Genomic DNA, 26,823 nt, shown 5'->3' with positions numbered 1-26,823 from the left:
TTATTTTTAGACAAAAGCCTTTCATTTTTATCTGGAAAACAGGAGCAGCTGAAGACTATCTTTATGGTCCAGCTAAAGGTTAATTACCTTTTAAGCCAACAAAATGGGTTAGAAAAGAACTATTACTCTCCCCTGTTTTGCTGCTCTTGCTCATTTTAACTGAAACAGGTTGATCAGTGTTTTGAGCAACTTAGGTCAAGAGTCCGGAATTTCTGGCAGGTAGTGCTGGTATGGGGTAGGCAAGCTTAACCTTTATTTGTGGTTATTATGTTCAGCCGTCAGGACAGCTGCATGCCCAGATCTTTCCTATGTTCAGGGAAAGTGTTTTGAAAGTGCTTTGCACTCATTTCCCACCCCACTTAAAAGGCAATGCTACTGCCCAACTGAGTCGGAGTGAGAAGTTAAACCCGTTCATCTCAAGACTGATGCACACAAATGTAAGATAAGGTAGCCAGAAAGCAAAGAATGTACTATGGGAGCATATGCATTAACTGTAAACCTAATCTCTTCTTTAGGAATTCATAAAAAGGCAAGTGCTTGGAGGGAAGCCACTCACTGAGACTTCCAGCTTTACTGTCACTAGATTTATAACCAGGCAGTTTCAAATTCTGTAGCCATGCACTTACTCACTCTATAAAACTTTAAAACAGATGAACAACTCAGCTTAAAATAAATGCTGCTTCCATATAGTTGGATGTGCAACATTGCTTCCAATGGCTGTACTGCACACGTGTTGTGGGGTAATGTCTGGTTATTTTACATACCAAGTCTGAGGTGCCTAAAGATGTAAAGTGGTTAGAAAGTAGTAAGAAATAGCTTTCAAAGTGAAATCTACTAGCAATTTAACACATTACAGTTAGTTAGACTGCTTTCATTGGGGTGATTCATGGGCAATGACGAGCAATCAATATGCATAAACAACTCACCTGGCTTCCCTTTCTGAAACATTGAATGCAGTGCCCTTTCTGAACGTGATTTCACTCCTAATCATTCCATTGATTAGGAAAAAGAGAAGGCGCGAAGCTGTCTTTTTCGTGGCACCTCTTTTCCATTGTGCAACAAGTCCATCACCACAGTATCATTTGGACTCAGAGATGCCATCCCATCATGAAGCCAGCAGGCAGCCCTCTGATTCTCATAGCTCTATGCTATATAAATGCAAGAAGATCAAAAGCCTTTTCCTTATGATTTTCTTTCTCGTGCTTCATCCCAGTGCTGCTACTTCAGGATCATTCAACTTACCCCATCAATTAATATATTATGGTATATTTTAAAAGTCACTAATCTGCCTGCTGCCTTTATATGTTTTCACGAATTAATTCTCCATTATGTGCATATTACAAACTTCAGACCTGCTGCGGAAACTTTTAACTCACCTCATCAGTTAATATTACAGCAGATTAAAAAGTTGCTAAAGTCTGTGTTTCTGTAGCATCTCCATCTCTCTCAGCTTCTAATCATGAATTTACTGTGAGACCTGCAAGCACCAGATGCACACCACTGGTAGTCAATAAACCCATTTCTCCTGCTCTCGTAACACAATGTGTGGAAGCTACAGCTTCTCTGTGGTCCTACAGCAAGCAGCCGCTGCTAGCAAGTGAGATGTGAATGGATAGTAAAGTGAGAAACAATTCTGATATCAGTGCAGGAACCTTCAAAACCTCCAGCTCTGCATTAGGCCATTAGTGGGAGTTGGATGCAAAAGGACATCCTTAGGGAAAGCTATTGGCAATGTGCTCATGCAGGATTACAGAACACTGTAAGCTTGGATAAGACAGTTGTGGGCTTGGTAGAAAGGAGAACAGAGAATAGTGGTGGGACAAAAGCTTTCTGCTTTTTTTGCTTTCAGGCTGCTGTCTGTCTGAGAAGCACTTCCACAAGGTGAGTTTCCTGGCACAAAGGCAAATTACAGTTCATATTTGAGGTCTTCAGTCAGGAAAAGGTAAGGTGGATGGATATGCTTTGAGGCCTATGGCCTGTGAAATTCACAGTTGCACCCCTTTGAGTGTAACATAGACAGAAAAAAAAAGGATAAACTGTTATTTTAGATAGCCAAGAATATTACATTGGTGTGTTACTACAGGGTATTTATTTAGGATTGTGGTTATCTAAGAAACTGTCTTTTTATTATGTGCTACTCTGAAGTTAAGGCTTTTATTAACAGTGCCTATATCTGAGTCAGTTAGGACTGGATACTCATGACAGATTGCTCAGAAATCTGGAATTAATTTTGATACTTTTTTCCCTCTCACTAATGTAATTAAAGTTATATGAACTTGTGACATGATCTAAAGGCAGCTTCTAAGAATTAAAGATTTTACTTAAATTCAGAAGTTTGCTTCAAGTTCAATAATTCTCCTAACCTGCAGTTTTCTTATTTCTGGAATAATAAGAAGAAGGTTCATTGGGTGGGGATTTTACTAGCTTCTCTGCTGTGTTTTTCAGAATGTTATATACACAGCCCAGAACAGTATTTAAATTCTAAGCAAATAACCAAAGCAAAGCAAAGTTGAGCTCTTACTAATGCATCCACCATTCTGCAGATGATGACTGTATTTAATAATGAAAAATCCAACTAGACCAGGGTTAGGATGTTACCCAAAACACTGATTTTCCCCATAGCTGGTAAAAGAGAAATCAGCGAGTAAGGAACAGTCCCTCTTGGGTTTTCACTGAGAAAGAAAAAAAAGAAACAAAAACCCCCCTAAAACCCAGGTTGGGGGAGGATCCCCCCAAAGAAAGGGGTACACAGTCCCAAGGACTCAGAAAAAGAAATCAAAGCAGTTAGGAAGGAAGTAATTTTCTTTGCACTGGAGTCTTAGGATGTCATTGACCTCCAAGACACAGAAAGAAAATCTCAGGAGAGAGAATTAATAGCAAGGAGACAGGAAGAACATATATTTATGACTCAGGGCAGGAACTTTCTAAAACTCAAGGTTTTGCTGATGAGATAAAAAAAGGACAAAGGAAAACCCATACCATTTATTTAAAGCATACAGCTTCTGATTTGCTTAGGGAAAGTCTGAAATCTACACGATGGCTCTCTTCTTTGCCTCCAAAGCTTTGGACGTATGAAAGTGCAACACTTGATGCTAGTGAGGTGTCTTTGGGGTTGCCATGAGGAAATCACTATAAATATCTATTTCTTCCCACCAACCTCCAGAACAGAAAGATGTGACTGTCTTCTCTACCAGTAGCACAAATTCATTGCTACTTTTTGTGATTTATGCCAAATTCAATAGCTTCTGCAGAAGCCATATGGTTGTTGTACCTTCCATACATTATTTCATCACATGCCCCACCTCTCACAGATGATCACCAGGAGGTATGCAACTGCTGCTGCTTCTTTTGGCACACACACAACTTTAAGCTTATGCTCAGGCAGGGTGAACACCATTTGGGGCAACTCAGCTGATGGACAACAAGCAAGACTCCCACTGTGTGGGCTGTGAGGGCTATCTTGCCCTTTTTTTTAATATTGCCACTGTTTCCTTTTATTTCAAAGTGAAGTCTTAGGGGCAGAATGCACATGAATGCTCTTGGGAGATGAGGAAGGCAAAACAACTACAGCTTGCTTTTTCAATAGTACTGGGTGTTGACAGCTTCCAGTTACTTAACCAAACAGCTGGTTGCTGGCCTCTGATAAGTATGAACTTAGTATTTCCTTTCCCTCTGCCTCTAACGCACTGTGTGGCCAGTACTGTAGTGCAGAAGAAGAGAGAACCAGCAGAAGCAGCAGGGACGTGAGCAGGATCCAAACGCTTCTCTGCTGCCCTCTCCTTGACCCCCACCAAAGCCAGCCACCAGTGCAGTGCCCGAGCCATTGCTGCTGCACTGTAGGAAACACAGACATCCTATGAAACGCTCTGAAAAGAGGCTGTAATTATATTTATACCTCCCAGGGGTGCAATGGAAGTTTCAGAGTTTAGGGCTGAAAAGACTTCCTAACAGGTGTCAAATTTAGTGTCAGCATGCAGTTCCTCATGAACTAAATGACACATCCTCTTCGAACTCTCCTAGTAAATTTGGCAGTTCCTATTATTACAGCCCCTGTCATTATCTGGAAAGAAAAATACATACTGAGAGAAAACTGACACTCTACCTGGATGATGCTGGTACTCACAAGGTTAAGTCTTAGTGGCAAAGAAAAGGGGACAGCAATCTACCTGGGCATATCAGCTGGCTGCGTAATGGCATGGCCAGACATGTTTCTTAAGATCTGCAACACGTGAATAAAGTCATCAGGATGTTATGACTGGTCCATCATTCAGATATTACCCACATTATTTTCTATATTGCTGTGCTACAGCCACACGTCTATTTTCAGGGTGAACTTGAAGCACCTGTTTTCAGAGAGAGCATTAGTCAGTGATCACCGGCTGGACAGTGGGATCCCAGCTGGCCACTTTGCCATGTCAATACAGCAAGAAGCCAATCTCATTCTGCATTCAGACCACTTACTGGTGCTTATGTCTTTGTTGTGGCCTAGAAGAGATTTTCTGCATGTGAAGAAGAAACGGCTCAAAGACCCGATTCTTTACAGTGCTTTCAGTTTGTTACCCTTCTTCACTAAACTGTACTTGCACAAAATGCTTTTCTGAAGGCATACCGATATTGCACTCTGAAAGGTATAACTTTTCTCATCAAAAACATCTTGTTCATCCCCAAAATGATAGATTTCCTTGAGTCTAATTTCCTTGGTTTTCCTTGGGAAGAACAATTATGAACAGGGTTTCATCTTCTGTGATATGGCTAAAATTAATTTTTTTAAAGCTCAGCAATGTATATGGAGTTTCTAAGTGATGTGCATTTTGCCACATATTCCACTCATATTTCACTATACTCAAACTTGTAAGAATAATTCTGATTTCAAATTGCATCACTTCAAATATGTGGGAGCACTCACTCTTCTCTCTAAAGGGTATAAATATCACCTTACACTTGTAAAATTATAAACACAATACAAACCAATAAAAGCAAATGTACCTCAACGGCAGTACATTCTTGTATTATACTTGCTTAATTATATCAATTTAAAATCAGGTATATATTGAACCTTTGGTGTTAATTTAGCTGTAGCCTAATATAAGCATTTTCACTTTCTGATTTCTTGGTAACTGGAGGCTCATTCCATACTGGTAGAACTGTATCCTATGCAAATACATGGGCGCTAGCTGGCAGCAACACTTTGAGGCTGGGAGCAGGGTGGCTGTTAGCACCAGCTCCACAGCATGCTCAGGGTACTGCATCTTGTGTTCTTTTTCAGTGTGGTGGGTACCAGACAACCAGGAGGTCATCAGCTGCAGTCCCACATCCCTAACACAGGTACTACACAGGTACATGGCCACTAGGACCATCACCACAGCTTTGGTTCTCACCACGTTCTCAGTTGTTTCAGGCTTCTGTTTAGCACCACTTAAACTGCCTGTGGTATAAAGGGGCACGCCATCACCATGAGTTATGGGAGGAAATATCATCAGGGAACTTAATTTTTGCAAGGCCATGGAAGTGTTTTGATGGCACCCCAGCATCTCAAACTGATTGCAGGTTTAATACCTTTCTTAAGTAGCCTAACTGATGGGTAAACTCCCATAGAGACTTGAATACTTAACAGAGGTGAATACTATTGCAGTCCCCAAAGACAACAGCATTTTGCATGTGTCAATCCCCTGGAGAAGAACATAGCAGACATCCCAAACATAAAAGTGTTTTTGGAAATCCTAAATGCTTAAGCAACTTCACTACAGTGTTATCCCAACTACAGCTCACACCCCATAGCACTGGAGGTAGACGGTGGGTGTTTATACCTCTCTATCGCTTTTCCTGCTTCTCTGGGAATTGCCTGAATGTTCGGAAAAAGTAATGAAAAGCCTCAAGCTCATGCCCATGCTTCCTGCACTGAGACCAAAATCTCCAGTAAGCTTGCCAGACCTTTTACAGCAGCACCCTAGGGATTTAAGACTGTACAGCTTATGGGTTTATATGAAATTTCATAAAAGAGAAGCCCTGTATTTTCACATAAATATATTTATTTTGGGAAAGATCAAGAAATGCCAATATATTTCAAACCAGTTCTCTACTGCATTAAAGAATGTGAAATATTCATGTGAACATTTGCGAGTCCTATATAGTGAAATCTATTTCCCTCTCTATTTAGCATGCAGGCTGCAGCAGCTGAAGGTTGTTCATATTTTTCATTAGGAAGAAAAGTAAGGATGATTTGTGAAAACCACATGGAAGTAATCATAGGGAACAGTACTGAAGGGTTTTCGGAACAAAACCTTGTAAGCTACCTTGTAAGCATGCTCTTTCATGTGTTTCTTATATGGCCTTTCACAGCTTCAGACTGTAAATCTCTACGGACATAATTAGAAGTGCAATATAATATGATTTTATAATATGGAAATAAAGATTTAAGTGGCAGCACACACATTTTCAGAATATATATCTTGGGCTCTCTAAATTCTCCAGTGAGTAGCAAATTCCAGTTTCTCTGTTCAACCATTACTCTTGATAACGTTATGAGTTACTTTCTCATCAGTGCTAAGTTTTGTGTATTCATCCAGACCCTGCTGTGGCCCAGTATCTCACAAATAATCTCTTTCTTTATCCACCTGAATTCTGATAACTATGGCAGGAAATGGAAAAAGAGGAACTCTAAATGCCTATGATCCCCAATTCCACCAGGGAAAGCATCTGGCCTTGGGAATTCATTTAAGTCTCCTTATGCTATGGGATCCCTAAGCATTAAATGGAAATGACATTTACTTTCCACTGAGAGATGCTAATATTTAAATATTCCTTGAAGATCCTCAGATAAAGAGAGTTATATATGTGCAAATTTTTATGCTTCTTTCTGCTTTCCTACAGCTTCAAGATATAATAATGCACTGACATGCTGAAATTTTGTTACAAACCAAAATTGTACTTGGAAATGTCAGGCCTGCACAGCCCAATGATCCAGAAGTTCCTAAAAACAGTGCATCAGAAGATGTAACCTAGCCTCTCCAGGTATCGAATTCTGTGACAAAGAAAATAACTGCTTACCAGAACCAGCCATAACCATTTCCCCCATGTACTGAGAACAATAACAAGTATATAAATGATGCCAGAAGCAGTCTCTAAGGGGTGGTTTGGATGCATCCACCTTCACTTGGAGAGCAGTGGTGGCAGGGATGAAGAATGCTTATCTGCGAGGACATGAGCCATTGTCTGCCACTTGGCAGGCTTGCTGTATTTAGTAATAAAGTCACAGCCTATGAAACTCCCCTATGTGTTCAGATTTTTGTACTCAAGCTTACAGGGGTAACACTCTAAAGGGTCTGACTTAACACCTTCACCAGCACCGGAGATCTCTGGAAACACTTTTTAGAATGATTACGGGAAGAAATTTTACACCTTTGCTTTGCATGGAGACCCCGAACATTACAGAGACAGAGATTTTTAGCAGAGCCAACCTGATCATAGCTGGCTTATAAAAGTATTCAGTAAATAATTGCCTATAAAGCTAATTGTAATATATACATTATATATGTTTCATCAAAATTAATTTTTCATTTATCCTGTGAGAGTTTATATTATGTTACTACTACGTCAGCACAAAATTCAACCAAACCACTCCCAACATAGAAACAGATTCAAAGAATTCGAGCCTTCTCTCTTCATGAAGGATGTATGAGCAGATAGTGAGCCCTTTGAGTCTCCATACTGTTACTTATTGACTGCTTTCCCTCTACCTCATCCTATGTACTGAAGGCAAATGCAATAGCCTGAATGAAGCATATTCTTAAGATGGTTCATGTTCATTATAGCAACCACACAAAAAAGAAATTCCATCACAGCAACTGTCAAATTTTGTTATATGCCTCTAACACAAACCATCAGAAACTGGGTTGAGAGAATAGGTTCAGAATGGAAAATGATCATGAGATTAGCTCACATTTTCTAAAAAACAGACTGGAGATATGACACTTTTTAAATGTTTGGTTTTCACATTTCACACACATCCTGATTTAGGAATCAATACCAGAGTGAAACACAAGTACTGCAAAGGCACAATACATAACCTTGTAGAAACACAATAGCAGAAATATCTAGAGATCTCACCGTTATAGCCCAAGAGACAGATTAGTAGTGGGATAAGCATCTAAGCTTTCAGGTACTAGTAGGGGTCTTTTCACTGAAACATCAAATTTTCTTGTACATCCCCTTCAAGTTTCCTATCAGTGTCCCAATTTACTTTTTTCTTTAAGAAAACAGCTTCTGTTGAATTATGCTGTCCCTCTATAACAAATGATTCAACTCTTTACTCATTTTCCTGCTAATGAAGTTTAGCCTATCTCATTAATGTTTTCCAAATGAAACAAGAACAATTCAAATTAGAGCAGTACAAAGTATTTTTAATGCCGTTTCTAGAAAAGTGAATAATCCTATTTCTCTGAGGAAATGAATGCCTATGTAAGAAATGAACTGGATTGCAAGCACAAGATATTTCCCTTCATGGAAAATTAAATTAAAAGAAGCTTCCAGAGCTAAGAGAGATCTTCTTTTAGGACCTGCTCCTCCTTCTTCAAACCATTACCTTTGTGAGAAGACATCTCGGTAGGGGCTGCCATGCTGCAGTGCGATCCCATATCCTCTGTCTGCCACAGTGTTCCCGACTGTGTAAAAAGAGCAGTCTGCGTCATTGATGGCCACGTACTCCAGTACCGCTGCATCCCATACAAAGGCATAGTTCCCATGTTTGACCTGTGGTAAACAGAGGAAGAGCTCAGACTATGGACTGTCCAGTCTAAAAGGAGGTTGGTGTACCTAAAAATATGGCAGTTTCTGCACAGTCTTTTCTTTAAGAGAAGTGAAGTTTGGGTGCCCAACAGCTTTCAGCACAAAAAATGCTGCAGAGCTGCTTTGGACAAGCACCTCTGCAGAACATGATCTGAAAACAACATGGCATCAGTGAAACAGCGCCATGCAGATCTGTGCTGTCATTCTTCAAGAAACAAAGGAAACATCAGGCTCCTTCCATCAATGCTAAATTCCACCCCAAATCTCCCATGAAGCTTTTTTCTTTCAGCTGTAGGCTGAACAGGGAGAACAGTAGGCATGGCTATCCAGATGGAAGACCACCATTCAAGACGGCCCACTTTCAGTCATGCTTCAGGTTGCCAGAGGTGTCATTTCTCTCTTGGGCTCTATGAATGGTTGTGGGCAAGATCATGACAATTAGATTTTTTTCGAATTATTTTTCTCATCATGAAGGGTTTTCACATGTCTTCAAAGACTTTTTGTACAGCAAGTTCATGCAAGCCATTTTAACTGTTTTACTGAGATACATACACAGAACAACTTACTATATTGAAAAGCTTCAAAAGTAACATTTTGCTACACCTGTTCACATTTGAAACAAATCCAGATTTTTCTTTTCATTTAAATGGGATGTATTTCAGCATAGTGTAATTTCAGCATTTATTCAGAAGCAAGCTTTTAAAAACAGAAATTCAGTCTAAACAAATCCTTCCCTATTTCAATGGATTTCTACTTTCCAGTCAAATCATGCTTTTTCCAAAAATAATAATAATCTCTAGCTGCTCTACCAGATCTTTTACAGTTTTCTGTTCTGTTGGTCTCTATGTCAGACCTACAGAACCACATTGTTTCTTTCTTGACCCTCTGCTTGGCTTCACTCAGTGCTTTCCTGATGCCATATTAGCCAGCTAAGCTGTAAAACTAGACTGAACCCATTGACTTTGTACATCTAAAGGGAATAAATATGTGACAGCCAAGTGAAAAGTAAATAAAATGCAAAAAGGCCATCTGGGGCCAGGCAATCCAGAGAGAATTCAAAACCAACTCAGCATATCAAAATAAGCAATGTCAGTACATCATTTAGATTAGTCTTTGACAATGTAGATTATGTTTTTAAAGACTGTTTACATATAAAAGTTACTGAAGCAAGGCACACCGGCTGCTTGCTCACAAGATGTAGTGCACAAGGAACAAATTGTATTTGGGACCCATTCCTTTTCACTGCAGACCTGGGAAAGGAGTATTTTCATTTTCCATTCACAGGCATGATACAGGGAGGATTTGTGCAGATTTTGAAGCAGAAAGGGAGCAATATTATCTGTGGACTCCACAAGAATGGCAAGATAAAGGAAATTCTTTTCAAAATACACACACACCAATGCAGGATTGGGTCAGTTTAATCTTCTGGGTCTGAAAACGGTCAATAGTTATTTTTTTTTTTGCCTCTCAGAGGAGGCGTAGGTCTATCTAAAAGGCCAGCGAATAAGGGATAGAAGTGAACTGGCTGTTAACAAACAATACAACTTGTATGCTTGTCTAACACGCAGTGCAACTCACAGAGCTCTTCCTAGCTTAGGTTATTCTGATCTTCCTACAGGCACCACTTGGCTAAGAAATAGATAACACAACTAAGGAAAAAAACCCCTTCCTAGGAGCATTGAAAAGGAGAGTGACTCAGCCTGAAAAAGAGTCATGATGTGCAGACAGCAAGGGAGGGAAATAGGAAACAAAAGCTCAGAAAAAGATCAGAAGAGGGGAAATGAATCCTGAGGAGGATCAGATGGACTTTCCAAACAAAGGCATTAAGGAAAATTGGGGTTCAAAAAGACAAGTAATTTTACATGCAGGGAGATAACCTTTGAGGTGATGGCAAGAGTGAAGAGTTATGTTTTGACACCTGCTTTTGTCCTAACCCACCCTTTTATCATTCTAGGGCACTGAATTCGCCTAAATGTGTGTAAAGAGACTTATCGGCTGCTCAGCTGGTCAGGAAAAATTCTCTTGATTTGGCTGCTTGGCTGTAAAACAACTCACAGTGAGAATATATAAAAGTGGTAAAAGCATTTACTGTTAACAATATCTGTGATGAAGTGGTGTATATAAGATCCTTAGAGCAGACCTGATAACATCACAGTTCAGGTTTCCACAAAGATACTGGGTTTCATAGATAAGATCACAGTGAGCTTCTGTTAAAGCGCATGGGGCAGGAAAGAGGTTGAAGAGCCAGAAGGGATCATCCCAGCCATCTACATTCGTCACATGATTGCTCCATGCCATAAAATACATCATGTTTAGCACTTTTGCCCTATCCATTTACAAATCTAGGGAATTCAAATCCATGGAGCAAACCTAAGATGCAACTGTTGCGCTTGCAATCACTCTCTTTATGGAGCTACTCCTCAGTCTGACAGTTTTTGCTGCTATTCAGTGTATTTATTTGTACTACTTCTTATAAAAAATAACTTTCCTAGATATTTTTCCTTTTTTAGTTCTAAATACTCTCTCTTTGGGGCTGACACTTTACAATTCCTGATGAACCTGTCTGTTACTTAGCTGAGCTGGATACAGCTTTCTTTAATCTTTCCTTCCAAATCTCTCATTTCAGTCCTTCCATTAGCAGTAACACTACTCCTGAACAGCCTCCAATTCTTAATTTTTATGCATGAGAAAAACACCTATCTCACTATGAGAGAATTAGTTATCTGGCAGCTCAGGGCGCACGATTCCCTTTTTAGCATACCCTTCTGCTGAGATTCATAGTCTAAACTGTCTGCCCATCGATCTTTCACACAGCTTAAGACTAGTTTTTTGCCTAAAGATCTAAGAATATAATTTTGCTAGAGTATAGCATATCTGGAGCCCTGATGACATTTAACACATTTGTACCTACAAATACGGGGTAACTATACTATGAAAAGTGAGATGATGCTCCTTGTGAAAGGAGAAGGAATTTCAGAACAAAATGTCAAAACCCCACATCCTTCCCTCTCTCCCTTTTACTATGAGAAGCACGTATTTTGTAGCATTGCAATAGCTATGGTGAAGACTTCCACTTCAGGCCTCAAAACGAACAGCAAAAAGTCTAGCTCTGCATTATGAGAAAAACTTAAGGAGCTTACAGTCAATTATGGGGACTAAATGAAAGCAAAAGCTCCTTGGAAAAAGAAATGGTTCTTTGTAATACGTATCTTACTACTTGCCGAAGATCTGCATCCCTGATTCTACATTTCCACATAGCAGATTTGCATTTTGTGTTGAGATAATAACATTTCCGGATGGTGACAAATCTGCATGCTGTTCACATACCACCGTGCAGCCCAGGATCACCAGGGAACTGTTTGTAGGAGGGCAGCGTATTATCATTTAGCAGCAACCCCAGCTTTCCAGCTCACCAGGGCACGGAGAGCTGACACTTCAGTCTCCTTCCCTGTGGCATCCTGCCTATCATCAGTATGACAGAGGCTAAAAAGGTTTCTGGAGTATCTGATTACTATAGCCATAAAAAAAATGAAAAAAAACCCAAAACCCTATATAATAAAAAAAATCACAGACAAAATTGAACCTGTTGGTTGTTCATCAGGGTATTTTGAACTCATGTGCTACACCGGTCATTAAGTGAAACTGGGAGGTACGGTACCAGACAGAAATGCTTGACTTCACGGTTTTGTGAGCAATTGCAATGGAGTCACTGTAAAAAGAGTTGCTACATAGAATACGGGCCACCAGCACTTAGATGGTCAAAAAATTTTTATAATGCTGCTATTTTTCTTCTTTCTATCACTGCACATTTATGAGATTTTTATTTACTGAAGCCCTGCCTGTATATATTAGTCAAAATGCACCTTTGATGGTTCCACCAAAACCCAGTTGAGTTATAACAGGAAATCATTTAAAGCCATTACACTGTTGCATATGCACATATTTAATGTCAACAAGGATGTGGATACTATTTCTTCTTACAGCTAATCCATTCATGCAGAGTATGTTGAATAATGTACTTATGTACAATTCCAGCATTCCGAACCCACATTTCTAGGTCTAGAAAATTATAAACTTCAGAAAAAAACCCCTGTAAGTAAACATCAACTACTGCAATATTTCATACTTGAATTTTTTGACAATATCTTTTCTGTATTTTAAATTAGTCGTTAAATGAAATACAAAGAATCCTTATTAAAAAAAATACACACAATAGGCCGCAGGTTAAATGAAGCTGGCCCCTTTTTTTTTCCTTGAGATGTCTCAAATATTTAATCATACCTGTTATAAAAACAGTGCAACTTTTAAGACCAGGGAAATCTTAAGTTTCAACTGGTTAAAATGATATTAATTTCTTGGGAGAAACTTATTAATAATGTTAATGAAGCAAATGAAGTACATTTTCTGAATACCCTGTGCCTACACTCAGGTGGCAGAGTGCTGATGCTTTTTTCTATTCATTTCCACTAGAATCAGGTACCATCCTTTCCCTCTGTCTGCTGTATACCTTTCCCTGCCTACAAAGCTGTCAGTTGTATTTTAGCCAAGAACACATGAACAGAAACAGACTCTCCCACAGCATAGCAGCAGCAACCCCAGTCCTGACCTAAAACCTGTCAAGGACACTGATTAATCACCTACTCCAGACAGCGCTTATGTTCTCCAGTACAGACCATTCCACTGTGCTGACTACACAGGGGAAAAACACCATTAGATGCTGCTAGCCTTATGCCTATCAGGGTGGACCTGAGGCTTTGGCATATATAAATACAGAAACTATATTTCTGACATAATCTTTGCATATTCAACAAGCATGGAGTAGCTGCAGCCTGCAGAGGGCTGTACTCCATTCTGCAAAACAGCATGGCTAAGACTGCTATTACATGTGGAATGAAGCAGAGGGAACAAGATTGAATGAACATTTACAAATACTCAAGTGAGAGCTAATATACATAATGTGGATATTGTACTTCAAAGTGGGAAAAGGCAAAGATAAAACTTGTGGTGGAAGCTTAAATCTTGATTTTTGTGTTGTCAGATGTTGCCAAACAACTTGACAGCATTCACAACAGAGGTATTTTTTTTCAGCAGAAGGGAATGGCAACACATAGATCTCAATAATCTTCTTGCAAGAGGCCAGTGTAGCTGCTGTTTATCAGACTGAAGCAGAATTCAGATCTTCTGCCTTTTGAGAAATTCCCATTTGCTGATTTGTTTTCCTCCAGGGACAACGATTTCAAGCCATGGTTTTGTTCACAAAAGGCACAATTCTGGCTAACTTCTTTATGGATCTCAGTGAAACAAAATCTCACATTTCAGCTTTGTTGAATAAACCCCTCTAATTTACAGTTCTCTCAAAACTAAAATTTTTGTAGTTTTGAAGTATCATTTTGGAGCTTCTTGCCCCACACACCTTTGCAGGCCAGCATGAGCGGCTGATCTGTGTAACTTCAGAGTGAAATGCAGTCATGCAATTGTGGAGGCAGAATACAAATCTGACCAACAGTTCTCTGAGGTGCATGACAGGAGCTGAATTCCCACGGTGGTATTAAAGTACAGAATGAATATACCTATACACATAAACCTCTATTCAGTCATCAAGGCAAACATCTAATTAAATAATAATAATAACCCTTTATGATATCATTTTGCAGGGTGTATAGCAAGCTTTTTAAATTCAAGGGGCACTATTTGACAAACATTGAAACTTATTCTTTATACTTATTCAAACAGAATAGTGCAAAGTAATTTCTAAAAGCATTATTAAGCTAGTGCCCAGGAGTGCACGGCAGCAGGAAATGAAACACAAGGAAGCTTAGGGGAAGAAAGAAGAGGTTAGAAATCCCAGCCTCATCTCTTCTTCAGTATGAAGTTTATCTTTCATTACATCGTCATATCAGCTTCAATGCCATGCCTATTTGCTCAGACAAAGCTTCACCGGGAAAAGCATTAATTCCTCATATACACCCTGCCACCAGCTTCTTGAGAAAAGCCTCATGATCACGTGTTTGCCTGACACACTCGGCAGACTTTGAATAATTCATCTGGAATTAGAAGAATTACAAAGGTATGACAGCTCTATAATGAGAGAGTGCCTTTGTTTTAGAATTTTCCTAGTGTTCAGTGCAATCACATCTTGCACTGTAATTAAATGCATCTTGTAAGCTACAAGAAAGAAAAGAAGACGTAGAGCAAGACAGAGAGGAGGCTAATCAAAGGTACAATTTCTGAGGGAGGTGGGAGAACAGAACCAGCTGTTTCTCCAGGTAATCACAGCAAAGCATGAAAAAGGCAGCAGATCACGCTGATCACTGACATGCAGCTGAACCACAGGTTCATTACAGCTAGCATTGATTTCAGATGGAATAGAAGCAGGAGAAAAAAAATCATTAAAAAAACATCTCAGCAAAGCAGACCTTTGAAAGGCAAGATTTCTTTTTTTTTTAATGCCAGTTTCCCTTTTTTTTTATGACAACTAAGAGCTGCAAACAGTAATAGAGACTATTTTACAGGTACCACCAGTGAAGGTCATATACAGAAATCATATGGAAGCACTTCAAATTCCTCAAAAACTTGGGTCTGTCGTGGCCAAGTGGCAATCTCAATAATGAGGCAAATTTAAACCAAACGTCACTAAAGTCTGACCCCCCTCTTCTGATATATTTGTATCCTTGTGGCAGCTAATCCCAGTAAAAGAGCATTTACATGAGGAAATGTGCCCAGATCAATCTTCTTCATTTGCGTGGCAAAGCAAAATTCTGTGGATTGAAGTCTCATGAAGAAGATAAGCCCAGGTGAATTTAGAGAAGCAGCATCCTTCTTTAAATTGAATCAATCCAGCATGAAATTAATTGAAGGGTTCTTGTCCTGTTCCTTAGAAGAGAAGCAGAGTCAATCTAATTGCAATTCTTAGGCAGCATTCCTTATTCAAAGAAATACCTATTAAATACCAACTGCAAGGATAGAAAAATGATCAAAAGTCAAAAAACTACTCATCAATACCATTCATCATCTGAAAAAGAAGTTTAACCACAGAAAATTCTTTGTAAAACTACCGACATTACTGAAAAATCCTCCAGTAAAAGCTCATTTCAAACAATACATTTCATTTTAGAAACTTAAAGACATTGACTTCTCATGTTTCATATTCCTTGTACAAAAGCTCTGACCACTTTCATAGTAATAATAGGATTCAGAATGTCCCACTACTTACGTAAAAGAATTTAACTATCTTCTCTTGAACCATTTATACGTCTGACTGATAAGCATTTCCTGCCCAGGTTTGCATGGAGCCAGCATGACACTGCAAACCTAGACAATGGTACTTTAATGCTCCAGAAGAAATGCTTCTCAGTCCCTCTTATTTCCTCACTCTGAAATTGTACTGCACAATTTAGCAAGTTTCCCCTCATTTTGGTACAATGCAGAAGGCAAAAAGCACTAATTGCTGGCAACCTGCACTGTATATCACAAGCTTGGGCTGGGGCATGGAGGAACAGGTTTAGATCACAAGGCTAAGGGCTTCCACATCAGTTTGCCTTCATATAGAATTTGGTGATCTTGAAAGCTACTTCATCTGGAAAACCTGCACAAAGCTATCAATCTTCTTCTCTAGCAGTCAATCTTCCAGTTAAGTACAGCGATTCATGTGACTGTGGAAAGAAACCGAGATTTGTCCTAGCCTATTTAGATTTTTACCTATCAGTGATAACTGGCATTCCCTTTCTCTGAGAATTCGATAAGGGCCAGGACAGGGTGTCTCTAAGTATTTCTTTCAGGCTGCAAGTTCAGGTTGCTGCACAGGCTGGCCCCACAAATGGTTTCCAGCAAAGTACTCCAGATAAGCTCCACGGAGAAATTTCTACCCTATGGTATTTCCACCTAAGCAACCATTTTAAGGCCCACCAGGTCTTTTGCAGGTGGATCGGTCCCTTTCGAGTATGTGGCCCAGATTTTGGATGCTGCCCAAATATATGTTCCTGTATCCCCAAGTCAGTGCATTAAGAACCACTGCTCCTTTAATATGTGAGTTTGTAATACCTCCACACCTCTCCTTGTCACTAGCTTGTCAGGTCTTTGCAGACCCCGCTGCTATGCATTTTAATTTGCACGAGAAGGTACTTTGAACCCACAGGAAAAGAAAACATTACAGATCTGAGCTGAGAAGGTTTTCTCTTTCTTTTGCAGTTTAGGACCCATGGAAAACATAGGAGCTGTGTGAGGAGGAAGACCAGTGCTGTGGAATTTTTTACTCAGTTCGGACTGCCTGCTTGTTATCACCATGCAAACAACTGAGAAGATGACACAAGCTAACAAGATGTCACATATTGTCCCCATAGACTTAAAAGCCAGCTCCTCTCTGCTGCTGCCCACCCCACAGCAAGCTGCTGGGGTAGCAGGGTGCTAGGGTGAAAAACACAGACAGCACATCTCCTGCATTTCAAAACACTCAGCGTTTTGTGGTCACTACCTAGGAAGTCAAATCCCTCATATAAAACAGTTAATATCAAGAATACTGTTACAGTCATTTAAAGCACTCAACTAATCCTCTGCCAAGCAGAGCATGTCCAGGTAAAGGTGCAGGCACCTGAGTTCTTTATGCACCAAGGTAAATAGAGATGTAAATGGTGTCAGAAAGAGTTTCAAGGTTAGACAGCACCCAAACCAGTGAAACTAATGCATCTGAGCACTTTTTACTTTTACATGTTTATCACAACCTAGTTCCAGGTGATAGGTTTGGCTTTTGCATCCTTAAAGACTGAAATACTTACAGCCTTTGCCTTAAAGTGTACACAATTTAGTTAACCTTTGGCTACAACCTGTGCAGGTATTTGCACTTATCTAAGGTTATAACATTCGTTTTGTGCATCTTTGTAAATAACAAATAAAGTGCAAATTACAGACTCCCATTATATTTGTTTCTGATTCATCCTTCCCTGCCCACACAATAGCTCAGATGCCAGAAATTAATTTACAAGACATAAGAAAAAGTAGCCAAAAATCAATTAAAAAATAAGAATTGTTGAAAAACTGTCACTCTATTCCTTATAGTGCCTCTCAGATTCAAATTTGGACAAAATACGTTGTAAAATCTTGTATAATATACAAGAAGGATAGCTGTTTGGTAAATATACAATGCAATTAATCAGCTAGTCTTATTCATTTTCTTAAAAGAGTTTGATGCATATACCCTGTGTCACTGGTGTTCTTTTGAAAAATATAAAACAATAGGGTTAAAGTCAAGTACTTTTTCTAGCCCTACCACATTAATAAAAATGTCAAGGCATCTTTGAGACAAATAATGAGAAAAGTGGGGTTAAAATATATATGGAATAGAAAAAACTGATGGCACAGTTCAACAACGCAATCAGCTGATTTGCCATCTTAAAATGAAGTAGCATTTCACCTAGAATTGGGAACAACAGGTGAGATTTTCTTAGTTACAAAATGCACTTGCAAATCAAGTATTTGAGCATGCAGCATGGACAACTAGCAAGTGCCCAGCTAACCACGTACACCAGCAAATATCTTACTTGAGTGAATGAAATAATTTCATTAGTTAGCATCAAACAAGGGGAAAGTAAATTAAAACCACAAGCAACAGCATCATAAAATTATCAACTTGACATTCGAGCAATGTGTGGTGGGTATCATCTAGCATCTGTGTGGGGATGGCTTGAAAAATGACACTACCTTGCTCGAAAACGTAATCGCATTCAGTGTTGTCCTTTTATGTTACTGAAAAACTAAAACAACCTTGACTAGAAGAAGAATTAATATCTAAACTGATGGTTACTTGTTAGTTACATTTATATAATAACCTAACTTAAAAATAACTTCTCCTTTACAGAACTATGCCATGAGAGGGATAGTATATGGGACACACAAATACTAAACGTGGGGAAGAACTGCAGTTTTTATCTGGCTTTGGAAGAAATAGAGAGAAGTTACAGTACTTCACTGTACCTGGGAACATGTGAGCTGCCAGCACAGTGAGAAAAGGTCTTAAGCGTGTGCCAAGGCAAAAAACTCCATTTGGTTGCCCAGGTCTATTCTATTGGCATACTCCTCATTCCTTCAATCCTTATGGATCTTTAAATGGAAAAAAATGAACACAATTTTATTCTTCATTTGTTTGGGGAGATATTAAAGGATGCTACACAGCTTCTCACAAATTGGTGATATATGCCTGACCAAGTTTTCAGGAAATGGAGCTGTGTGTCTGCACCTGCACGCAGAACCCACACAAGAGCTATGCAGCTGTGCAGTGCTCTGTGTGTAGATACATCTCCCTTCTGTGTTCAGTTAGATTAAAAAATTGTATGCAATGCAAATGTACACGTATGGGTTCTTCTGAAAATATGATCCCTTCAGACACAAATGGAGAGCATAATTCTTACTGATGGACATCTACATCAAGTCCAGCGTAGTATGTTTGTTGCTATATGATTCATGTTCAATTTTAGATAGAGTTTAATTCACAAGATCTATATGAGAGTTGAGTAAATACAATGCCAAGAAAATATATTCTCCTTTATCTTAGGTATGACATATCTATGAAGAGCGTATTTTAATGTAGCTGAAGAAGATAAAACCACAATAATATTTTATCCTGTCTCTTTTAACTGCTTTTTAGCTGTGTTTATTCTTTTTGTTGTATTTCAAGTTATTTAGAGCCCAATAATGCAAGTTCAGTGGGAATATGAGACCCAGTATAGGCATCTACTTTCGGCAGCTACTGAGTGAGTAATAGTTCAGCAGACTTACTCTTTACCTACACAGGGCACATGCTCAGAGCAGAACCTAGGTCTAGCAATGGACAAGCTGAATAAACTGAGAGCTAAGATACCTGTTTGGGCATAAAATATGGCAAAAGCATAATAAAAATTAAATAAATCTACAAATTGAGTATAATACGATAAAGATTAAATCAAAACCACAGTCACATAACGTACATAAAACTTGTCATGGGGGTTTGGAAACATGTCACAGCTTACAGATTTTATAGAGTAGTAATAACTAAAACATACTGAAACACATACAGAATGTGTGCAGTGTAAATCATGAAAGGATACAATAGGATTTGACACAGTAGCTGTCAAAAGGCATACCATGTAAAACTCTATGGGGACTGAAGAAACTCCACCAGGCCTAGGACCACTAGTAGAAAGAAATTCAAACAAACCTTCTGCAAGTTTCTCTGTTATGTGGATGCAATTTGTCTTTGTTCAGCTAGGAATGGATCTGGATGTTATATAGTGTTACGTAAAGTAATTCTTGCTCTTACGAGATTTCCCCTCCATGTTCCTTGGTTCATGAGATCTGGAACACTCAAGTCAGCTTCCAAGTTGGTGGATGCAAATACAGAGCCGAAGTCTACCACTGACTGTTTTCAAAGGATGGCAAATTTGAGCTAATGATTTCTCATGTTGAATGTAGGGGGCAACTAACTCTGAAGATATGAGAAAGGGCGTTGTAGAAAGACAGGGCAAACCATTGCTGGAATGTTCTAGGAAGGTGGAGAAAGGGGTGGAAATGCCAGTTGATGAGAGGCTGAATTGGGCGATGCAAGATTTTGATAAGTGGGATGTTAGTTCAGACGCAGAGGGGCATGGCAGGAAGGGTAGTAAAATCCATCATATACCAAGAATTCACATGATACTGAGTTACATGCTTGGTTGACATTTCCACTCCAGTAAACTTCACTTTAATTTTGCAAAGCTGCTATTATGTCTGCTAACGTGGAGAGACTTTCAACACCATGGTGTTAGAGGATGTATTCAGAAGCACAATTGCCTAAATCAAGGTCTAAATTATTGGCAGCTATGGAAAGAAAGAACAATACCCTGAGTATTTTCCACAATTGTAATTCCAAAATGTATTTTGTATGTCATTATTTTAGACAGAATTTTGGTATGAGCTCTTATGATTTACTTTGAGGTTTGTGTACTTTGATTCTCTTCCATGAGCTCATACCACATTTCATTTTTTGTTGCTCTGCTCCCTTTGTTGTGTTCCATCTGCTGCTCACTTTGTTGAATCCAAAGTGATTTAATGATCAAGCTAACCAAGAACACTTTACCGTTTAAAGAAAACCATCTCCTTCATTTAGCTTTCAGCACAACTATAGCATAAGCAAAGATGTTCAATTTATTAATAGCATCATCCGAAGGACTGAAAGCATTTTGCAAACATTTATTAACCAATGCTCACATTTTCCTTTTGTGATAAATTATTCCTGCCTTTGCTGTTTACACCTGCCTGATCTGCACCTAAATTATTGTGTGTAGCCTCCACACTATGCTGTGAACTGCAGCATTTGGGACTTCAAGAGAGATTCATATAGCAACTTGTGTTTAAAGACAAGCCTTGAGGAAAATGTTAGCACTTGAGGCCAAAATTTGATTCTGAATTGATTTTTCTATGCCAAATTCTGCTTTTGATCAAGCAGTAGCTGTGTGTCTTTCCTCTATAAATGATGTACAGGCAGGTGTCCTCTCTCACACCAACACTCAGTGGAGACCCATGGATGAGGTGACAGGGAACCACTGCCTGTTGAGAGGCCCAGTCCAACAGATTCCCCAGTGCATATCTGTGTCACGGTATAACATAGCCAGGCTCAAAACTCCTGCCACACATGAAACAAAATGTAGATGCTTTCAAATTTGGATGTGTCATCTTCTGATCACCTGCAATGTAGGAAGGTAGCTGGTGCCATTTCTCCATGCTGCAGGACACACATTATTTTTTTAGTGTCTCCCAGAGGTCACAAATTCAAACTGTTTTGGACCATGGTATGTTTCAGTACCTTGGATCGATCACAAGAAGGTGTCCTGGCCATCCATCTCTTATTCAAAGGAATATTCAGGAACTGCAGCCAGTGCTTTGTGGAAGATTGATGAGAAGTTTTGAGGTTTCCTGGGAATTTTTATCCCAGTTAGGGACAAGACTCGCTAATAGGAAGGTGCCATGTCCTATTTACTCACAGGTTAAGAGCTCTTTCTAGAAAGGCATTTATGTTGGTATTGGCTAGGGTAGAGTTAATTTTCTTCACAGTAGCTGGTATGGGGCCATGTTTTGGATTTTTGCTGGGAACAGTGTTGATAACACAGGGATGCTTCAGTTGTTGCTGAGCAGTGCTTACACAGAGTCAAGGCCTTTTCTGCTTGCCACCACACCCCACCACTGAGTAGGCTGTGGGTGCCTAAGGAGTTGGGAGGGGACACAGCCGGGATAGTTGATACCAACTGACCATATAGTGGCATGCTCAGCATATAAAGGTGGGGGGAAAAGGAGAAAATGGGGGACATTTGGAGTGATGGCGTTTGTCTTCCCAAGTAGCAATTATGCACAATGGATCCCTGCTTTCCTGGAGATGGCTGAACACCTGCCTGCCCATGGAGAGTGGTGAACGAATCCCTTGCTTTGCTTTGCCTGTGTGCAAGGTTTTTGCTTTACCTACTGAACTCTCTTTTTTTCACTTTTACCCTTCTGATTCTTTCCTCCATCACATCAGGGTGAAACGGGTGAGCGGCTGCGTGGGGCTTAGTTTCCAGCTGGGGTTACACCACGACAGTATTACAACGAAATCCTGTCCTGAGGTCAGAGTGATAAAACAACCAAAGCCTCCACTCTTTGATTGATGTTGTGACCAAAACCCCTTGGTACTTACAGACTTGTATGATACAGCTGTTTATCTACTGTTTTTTTCATTATAGATGCATCATCCTTTCCACCCATCTTGACACAGTCTCCGGTATTTATATCCCTCCCTCTGTTATATTCAGCAGGGAATAGGGTCTGGTTCATTTGATTAACTAGCCATTCTGCAAACAGCCATAAACACCAATCAACCCGCGTGCAGCTGGAAAGCTTTAGGGCCAGGAATGGTAAATAACCCTTTCCTGCCATTGCAATCTCAGCGAGGGAGTTGTGCATTCTACCTAGGTTGGGTATTTTATGCAAACTGATAGAAGAATGAAATGTGATTACAGCCTAGTTAAAATGTTTCTTAAAATACTCCATATGGCACTCTAATCCTTGCCTCCTATAGCTGGGCTATTGAAAAGAAACTGATTTATTGTAGTCATATTTTCAAACCGGACAACCCTGCCACCTAAATCAAATACAGAGACAAAAACTACTTGCTGGCAATTTAACTAAAGAGAATAAAATGGTGGAAAAACACAATTATCATTACTCTTCAGCCTAAGGAAAGATTCTGCTTATTTAACACAGGAATTTTAGCTTTATTTTCAGTTGACACTCTTTAAGAAAGCCAGTTTACCTACCTGGCATACCTTCCTCACTGTCCTCCTCTTACTTCTAAAGTTTTAAGTTGATGACTGGGAAGTTCACTCCATCTACATTTCTTTCCAAGAACAGCACTCAGAAAACATCTCAGTTGCTTGAATCAGATCAGAAAAAGACAATAGCAGGAGGCATCATAATATACTGTTTAGAAAACACATGCTTGTTTGGCTAAGGATTTTGTTGCGTATGAAAGGTGCCATGTTAATGCTAGAAAATTAAGTTTTCTTATCATTTTTATTTGTCACTGCCTATGCAAGTACACCACTGACACATCCCAGTCTTGCAGGTCTGAGTAACAGGAGAGAGAAAACTATCTTTCTACATCCGTCTGACTCTCTACTCAGCTGGGGCTGCCACATTGCTGAGTATAACCACGCAAAACCTGCAGGAGCTGAACAAACTGTGTAGGTAATGTTTAGAAAGCTCTTCTAAACTCCCACAAAAGAGCTCAGAGAGACAATGTCAGGAGGCAGAGCCCAAATAATGTCTTCCCAGGCTACTCTCTGGTCCACCCCAGGAGCCATCCACAGCCTGTATTCACAGCCATGACTCGCATGCAGAGTCCTATTTTAGTTCAAAGCACTCCTCTCCTAGATTTCAGAGCCCTGCACAGATATTGGAAAGAAAGCTGTGGGAAACTGCTGAATGGGATTTGAACCCTCCCTGAAATATTCAGTGGGAGTTAAAGCGGCGTATTTTCATTTGACACTGCTCCGGAGGAGGCGAGGGGATAAGGCTAGAGAGCAAAGCATCCTCAAGAGGTAAAGATCATGTCCTGACACCAGATCTTAGTGCAGCCTGACAGCATCCATGCTGGAGACTTTCTGCTTCTGATAATTGTCCTTTAAAGAAATAATCCCCTACATCCCAACCTCAGGACTTTGTTGGCCTGGGCCTAGTTTAAGCTCACAAAAGTTAATCATATTCTGGCACTCTGCTGAGTAGGACACTTTTTGTGTAAGAATTATCCAGTTTGTGTAAGAATTATTTTTGTGTAAGAATTATCCAGTTTGAACAACCAAAATCTGGTGCTTCAAACTAGTTCTATTCCTCCTTTCTCCCTCCTTAAAACACAACATAAACATCTTCTTTTCTTCAAAACACTTGGGGTTCAAGAAATTAATATATTCCAATAAAATGCAGTTTTACTAGAATATTTTCCACTATGTATAATTAGATGACTGAGGACAATGTCAAAAAGCAGTCAGGATGCAGAGGTAAAATTTTGGGTTCCTCTTTTGTATTTGAAAAATTAGTCTTTTCCATGCTTTATTTCTCTAGATGGTATCTTAGACCACACTGGATTTTCTCCCCTTCTTGTTTTGAGTCTAGGATGACTGTAAAGGCAATCTGTGGATGACTTTCTGGCAAAGAACGGCCATGTACCCAGATCAGCAAGTGCCTACGTGGAAATCGACATGAACCAAGGAACAACAAAAGGTGAAGGAGGATGGGAGCGAGGCACTGGGAGTGAGAATCCCAGCAAGATAAGAAGGAGCTGGAATTTACTGAGTTGATAAATTGAGGACTGTTGCAAAACTTTGAAGGTCAGGTTCTCACACCTGTGCTTAACCAATTGTATGTTAGTTGTTAAGAACCTCAAAGGTATGTATCCAATCACAATGGGCCAAGTTAGTGCAAACAACCTTAAGAAATAGTATATAAAGAGTTAGTTTTCTATCGTAAATGGCTTTATCTGATTCACATTGATCTCCGACTGAGTCCATTCCATGACAGCAATCATTTTTTTTAGTTAGAGCTTCTGATGCTCACATACTTGATACTTCTAAATGTTAGAGACATAGGTTGATTTTCCTGAGTATTCTGCCAGTGCATTTTAGTTTACAACTTAATTTTCCTACAGCATCCTTATTACTTCACTATTATTTCATTGTCTACCAATATGCTTGTTAATGCACTGATTATTTAAGGATGATAGTCTAAAAATTTGCTATCGGAGCAGCTGCAGATTCCCCTTGAGCTATCCTCTTTTGCTCTCCTATTATCTACAGCTGCATGAGTATTAGAATTTAAAAATTCTTAGCGATTTAATGAGGGACTATCAAATGTCTGACAGTGCTACAGATCTACTCACTGCATTTGCTTGTCTCTAGAATAGACTTTTTTCTTGTTTAGTAACAAGTTATTTACCAGAAATTATATACATCTGTCAAACTTTTAGGAATGATTGGCATAGCAGCTTAAAAAAAATATGAAATGAGATCTCTCTGTTACTTCTTATACCTCTCTACCATTTTAGACTTGCAGCCTCATAGTCCATTACTTCTATTCATATCTCTTTTCTGTTGCATATATCCTTTAAACAACCTTACAGTTAATCCCATAATTTGCATTTCTTAATGCATCACAATGTATTTGGGTATTATTAAAATATGTTAATACACAAAAATACTAGCTGGAAACATTAAAGCAAGAAAGTGAATACATTACCAAGTTCTGTGCCTGAAGCAAGAGTATGCTCTCCTGTTTCCATCAATCTATCATTAAACAGAGTCTGCGTTTCCCCTGATCTGTGATATGTCCCCAGTGCAGCCCACCACACTAAGTCTGCAACTGGGCTTCAAAGAGACAGACAGAGTTTTGGAAAGCTTCATCTGATTGCAAATTGAAATTCACAGAATTCATGGCACAGAGAAACAATGTAAGCTGATGGAGAGAGCAAAGGGGATTTGTGACTGCACAGAGAGGCAAAAGTTGGAAAGAAGAAATGCCCAGATTGCTGGGGAAGAGTTGGAAGGGACAGAGTGTCAAAAGCAGAAAAATGAAAAAGTAAGGGTGAGTGAACAAAGCGAAGTGAGAATTCAGAAGGAGAAGAATGAGCCAAGGTTGCTGGATCTGGGTAGGAGTCTGTGTAGTCCCCAGCATCTTCATGAATCTGGAAATGTTACAGAACCTCTGTAGGACAAACAGCAAGTTAATGGAGATAAAATGGAGAAATAAGAGCTCACAGGACAAGAATAACAGCTGCCTAATACCTTTTGTGTCCCCTGTAGCCAAACCAGAATGGTCTAAATGCCAAGCTACTCTTCTCTGTCAGGCACTCTACAGAGTTTTTCTTTCTTAGGATAATGAGAAACCAAAATGAGGAATCAAAGCATGGACATATGTCTCTGTTGTGGAAAGCGACATGAGCCACAGAGGGTGTTTAGTGAGGGAGCTGTGGGTTTACTACTGCCTTTGCATGAGTGAGTGAAAAAAACGGGGAGGACAGAAGTAATCGACAACAGAGGGGATATAATCCAAATTTCTATTTCTCCCTGAGGCGTCAATTTTTGACAGACCTTTTCCACTGGTAGTTTTGAAAACAGATATGGAACTAGATTTGGGCACAAAAGAAATTGTGTGGTTGTTAAACTGCACTAATTCAAAACTCTCCTTTGCCCTCCATAGGAAACTTGCTGTAAGAAGTGACCCAAGGAAGTAACAAAAATAATTCAAGAAGGATGTTTTACTCATCCCAACCTTCTTCCTCTTAGGTTGCACAGAAATTGCCCACATTTTCTGACCAGACTCAGAAAGCATACTTGTAGGAGTCTGTAACTTCCATCAGGCATCTCCCTTGTTTAATAAAGAGCAACCTCAGATGCCAAAAATGTAACAGGACTTGTTATATCATATTCATTCCAATTCCTGCTAAATTAAAATAAATGACCACTTGCCAAAATGGAATGACATGCAAAGCAGCACACCCCATTTCTGAAGACA

General features: G+C 39.5%; 1 protein-coding gene across 2 annotated transcripts in view; it reads right to left on the bottom strand.

Moving 5' to 3' along the window:
• Positions 1-26,823, bottom strand: part of GRID2 (glutamate ionotropic receptor delta type subunit 2) — a gene marked incomplete at its 5' end in the record, with an annotated part of 729,364 nt that overhangs the window by 65,285 nt on the left and 637,256 nt on the right. For both annotated transcript variants that reach the window (XM_080624929.1, XM_080624930.1), the window contains one exon: positions 8,582-8,748. In XM_080624929.1, coding sequence (XP_080481055.1) covers positions 8,582-8,748 — 167 coding nt within the window. The remainder of the gene's footprint in view (positions 1-8,581; positions 8,749-26,823) is intronic.

The sequence above is a fragment of the Psittacula echo genome (assembly GCF_963264785.1).
Source record: "Psittacula echo genome assembly, chromosome: 1".
In the NCBI taxonomy this organism is placed as follows: domain Eukaryota; kingdom Metazoa; phylum Chordata; class Aves; order Psittaciformes; family Psittacidae; genus Psittacula; species Psittacula echo.
Note: the sequence above shows the minus strand (reverse complement) of the source record. Positions and strands in the feature narration are given on the sequence as shown.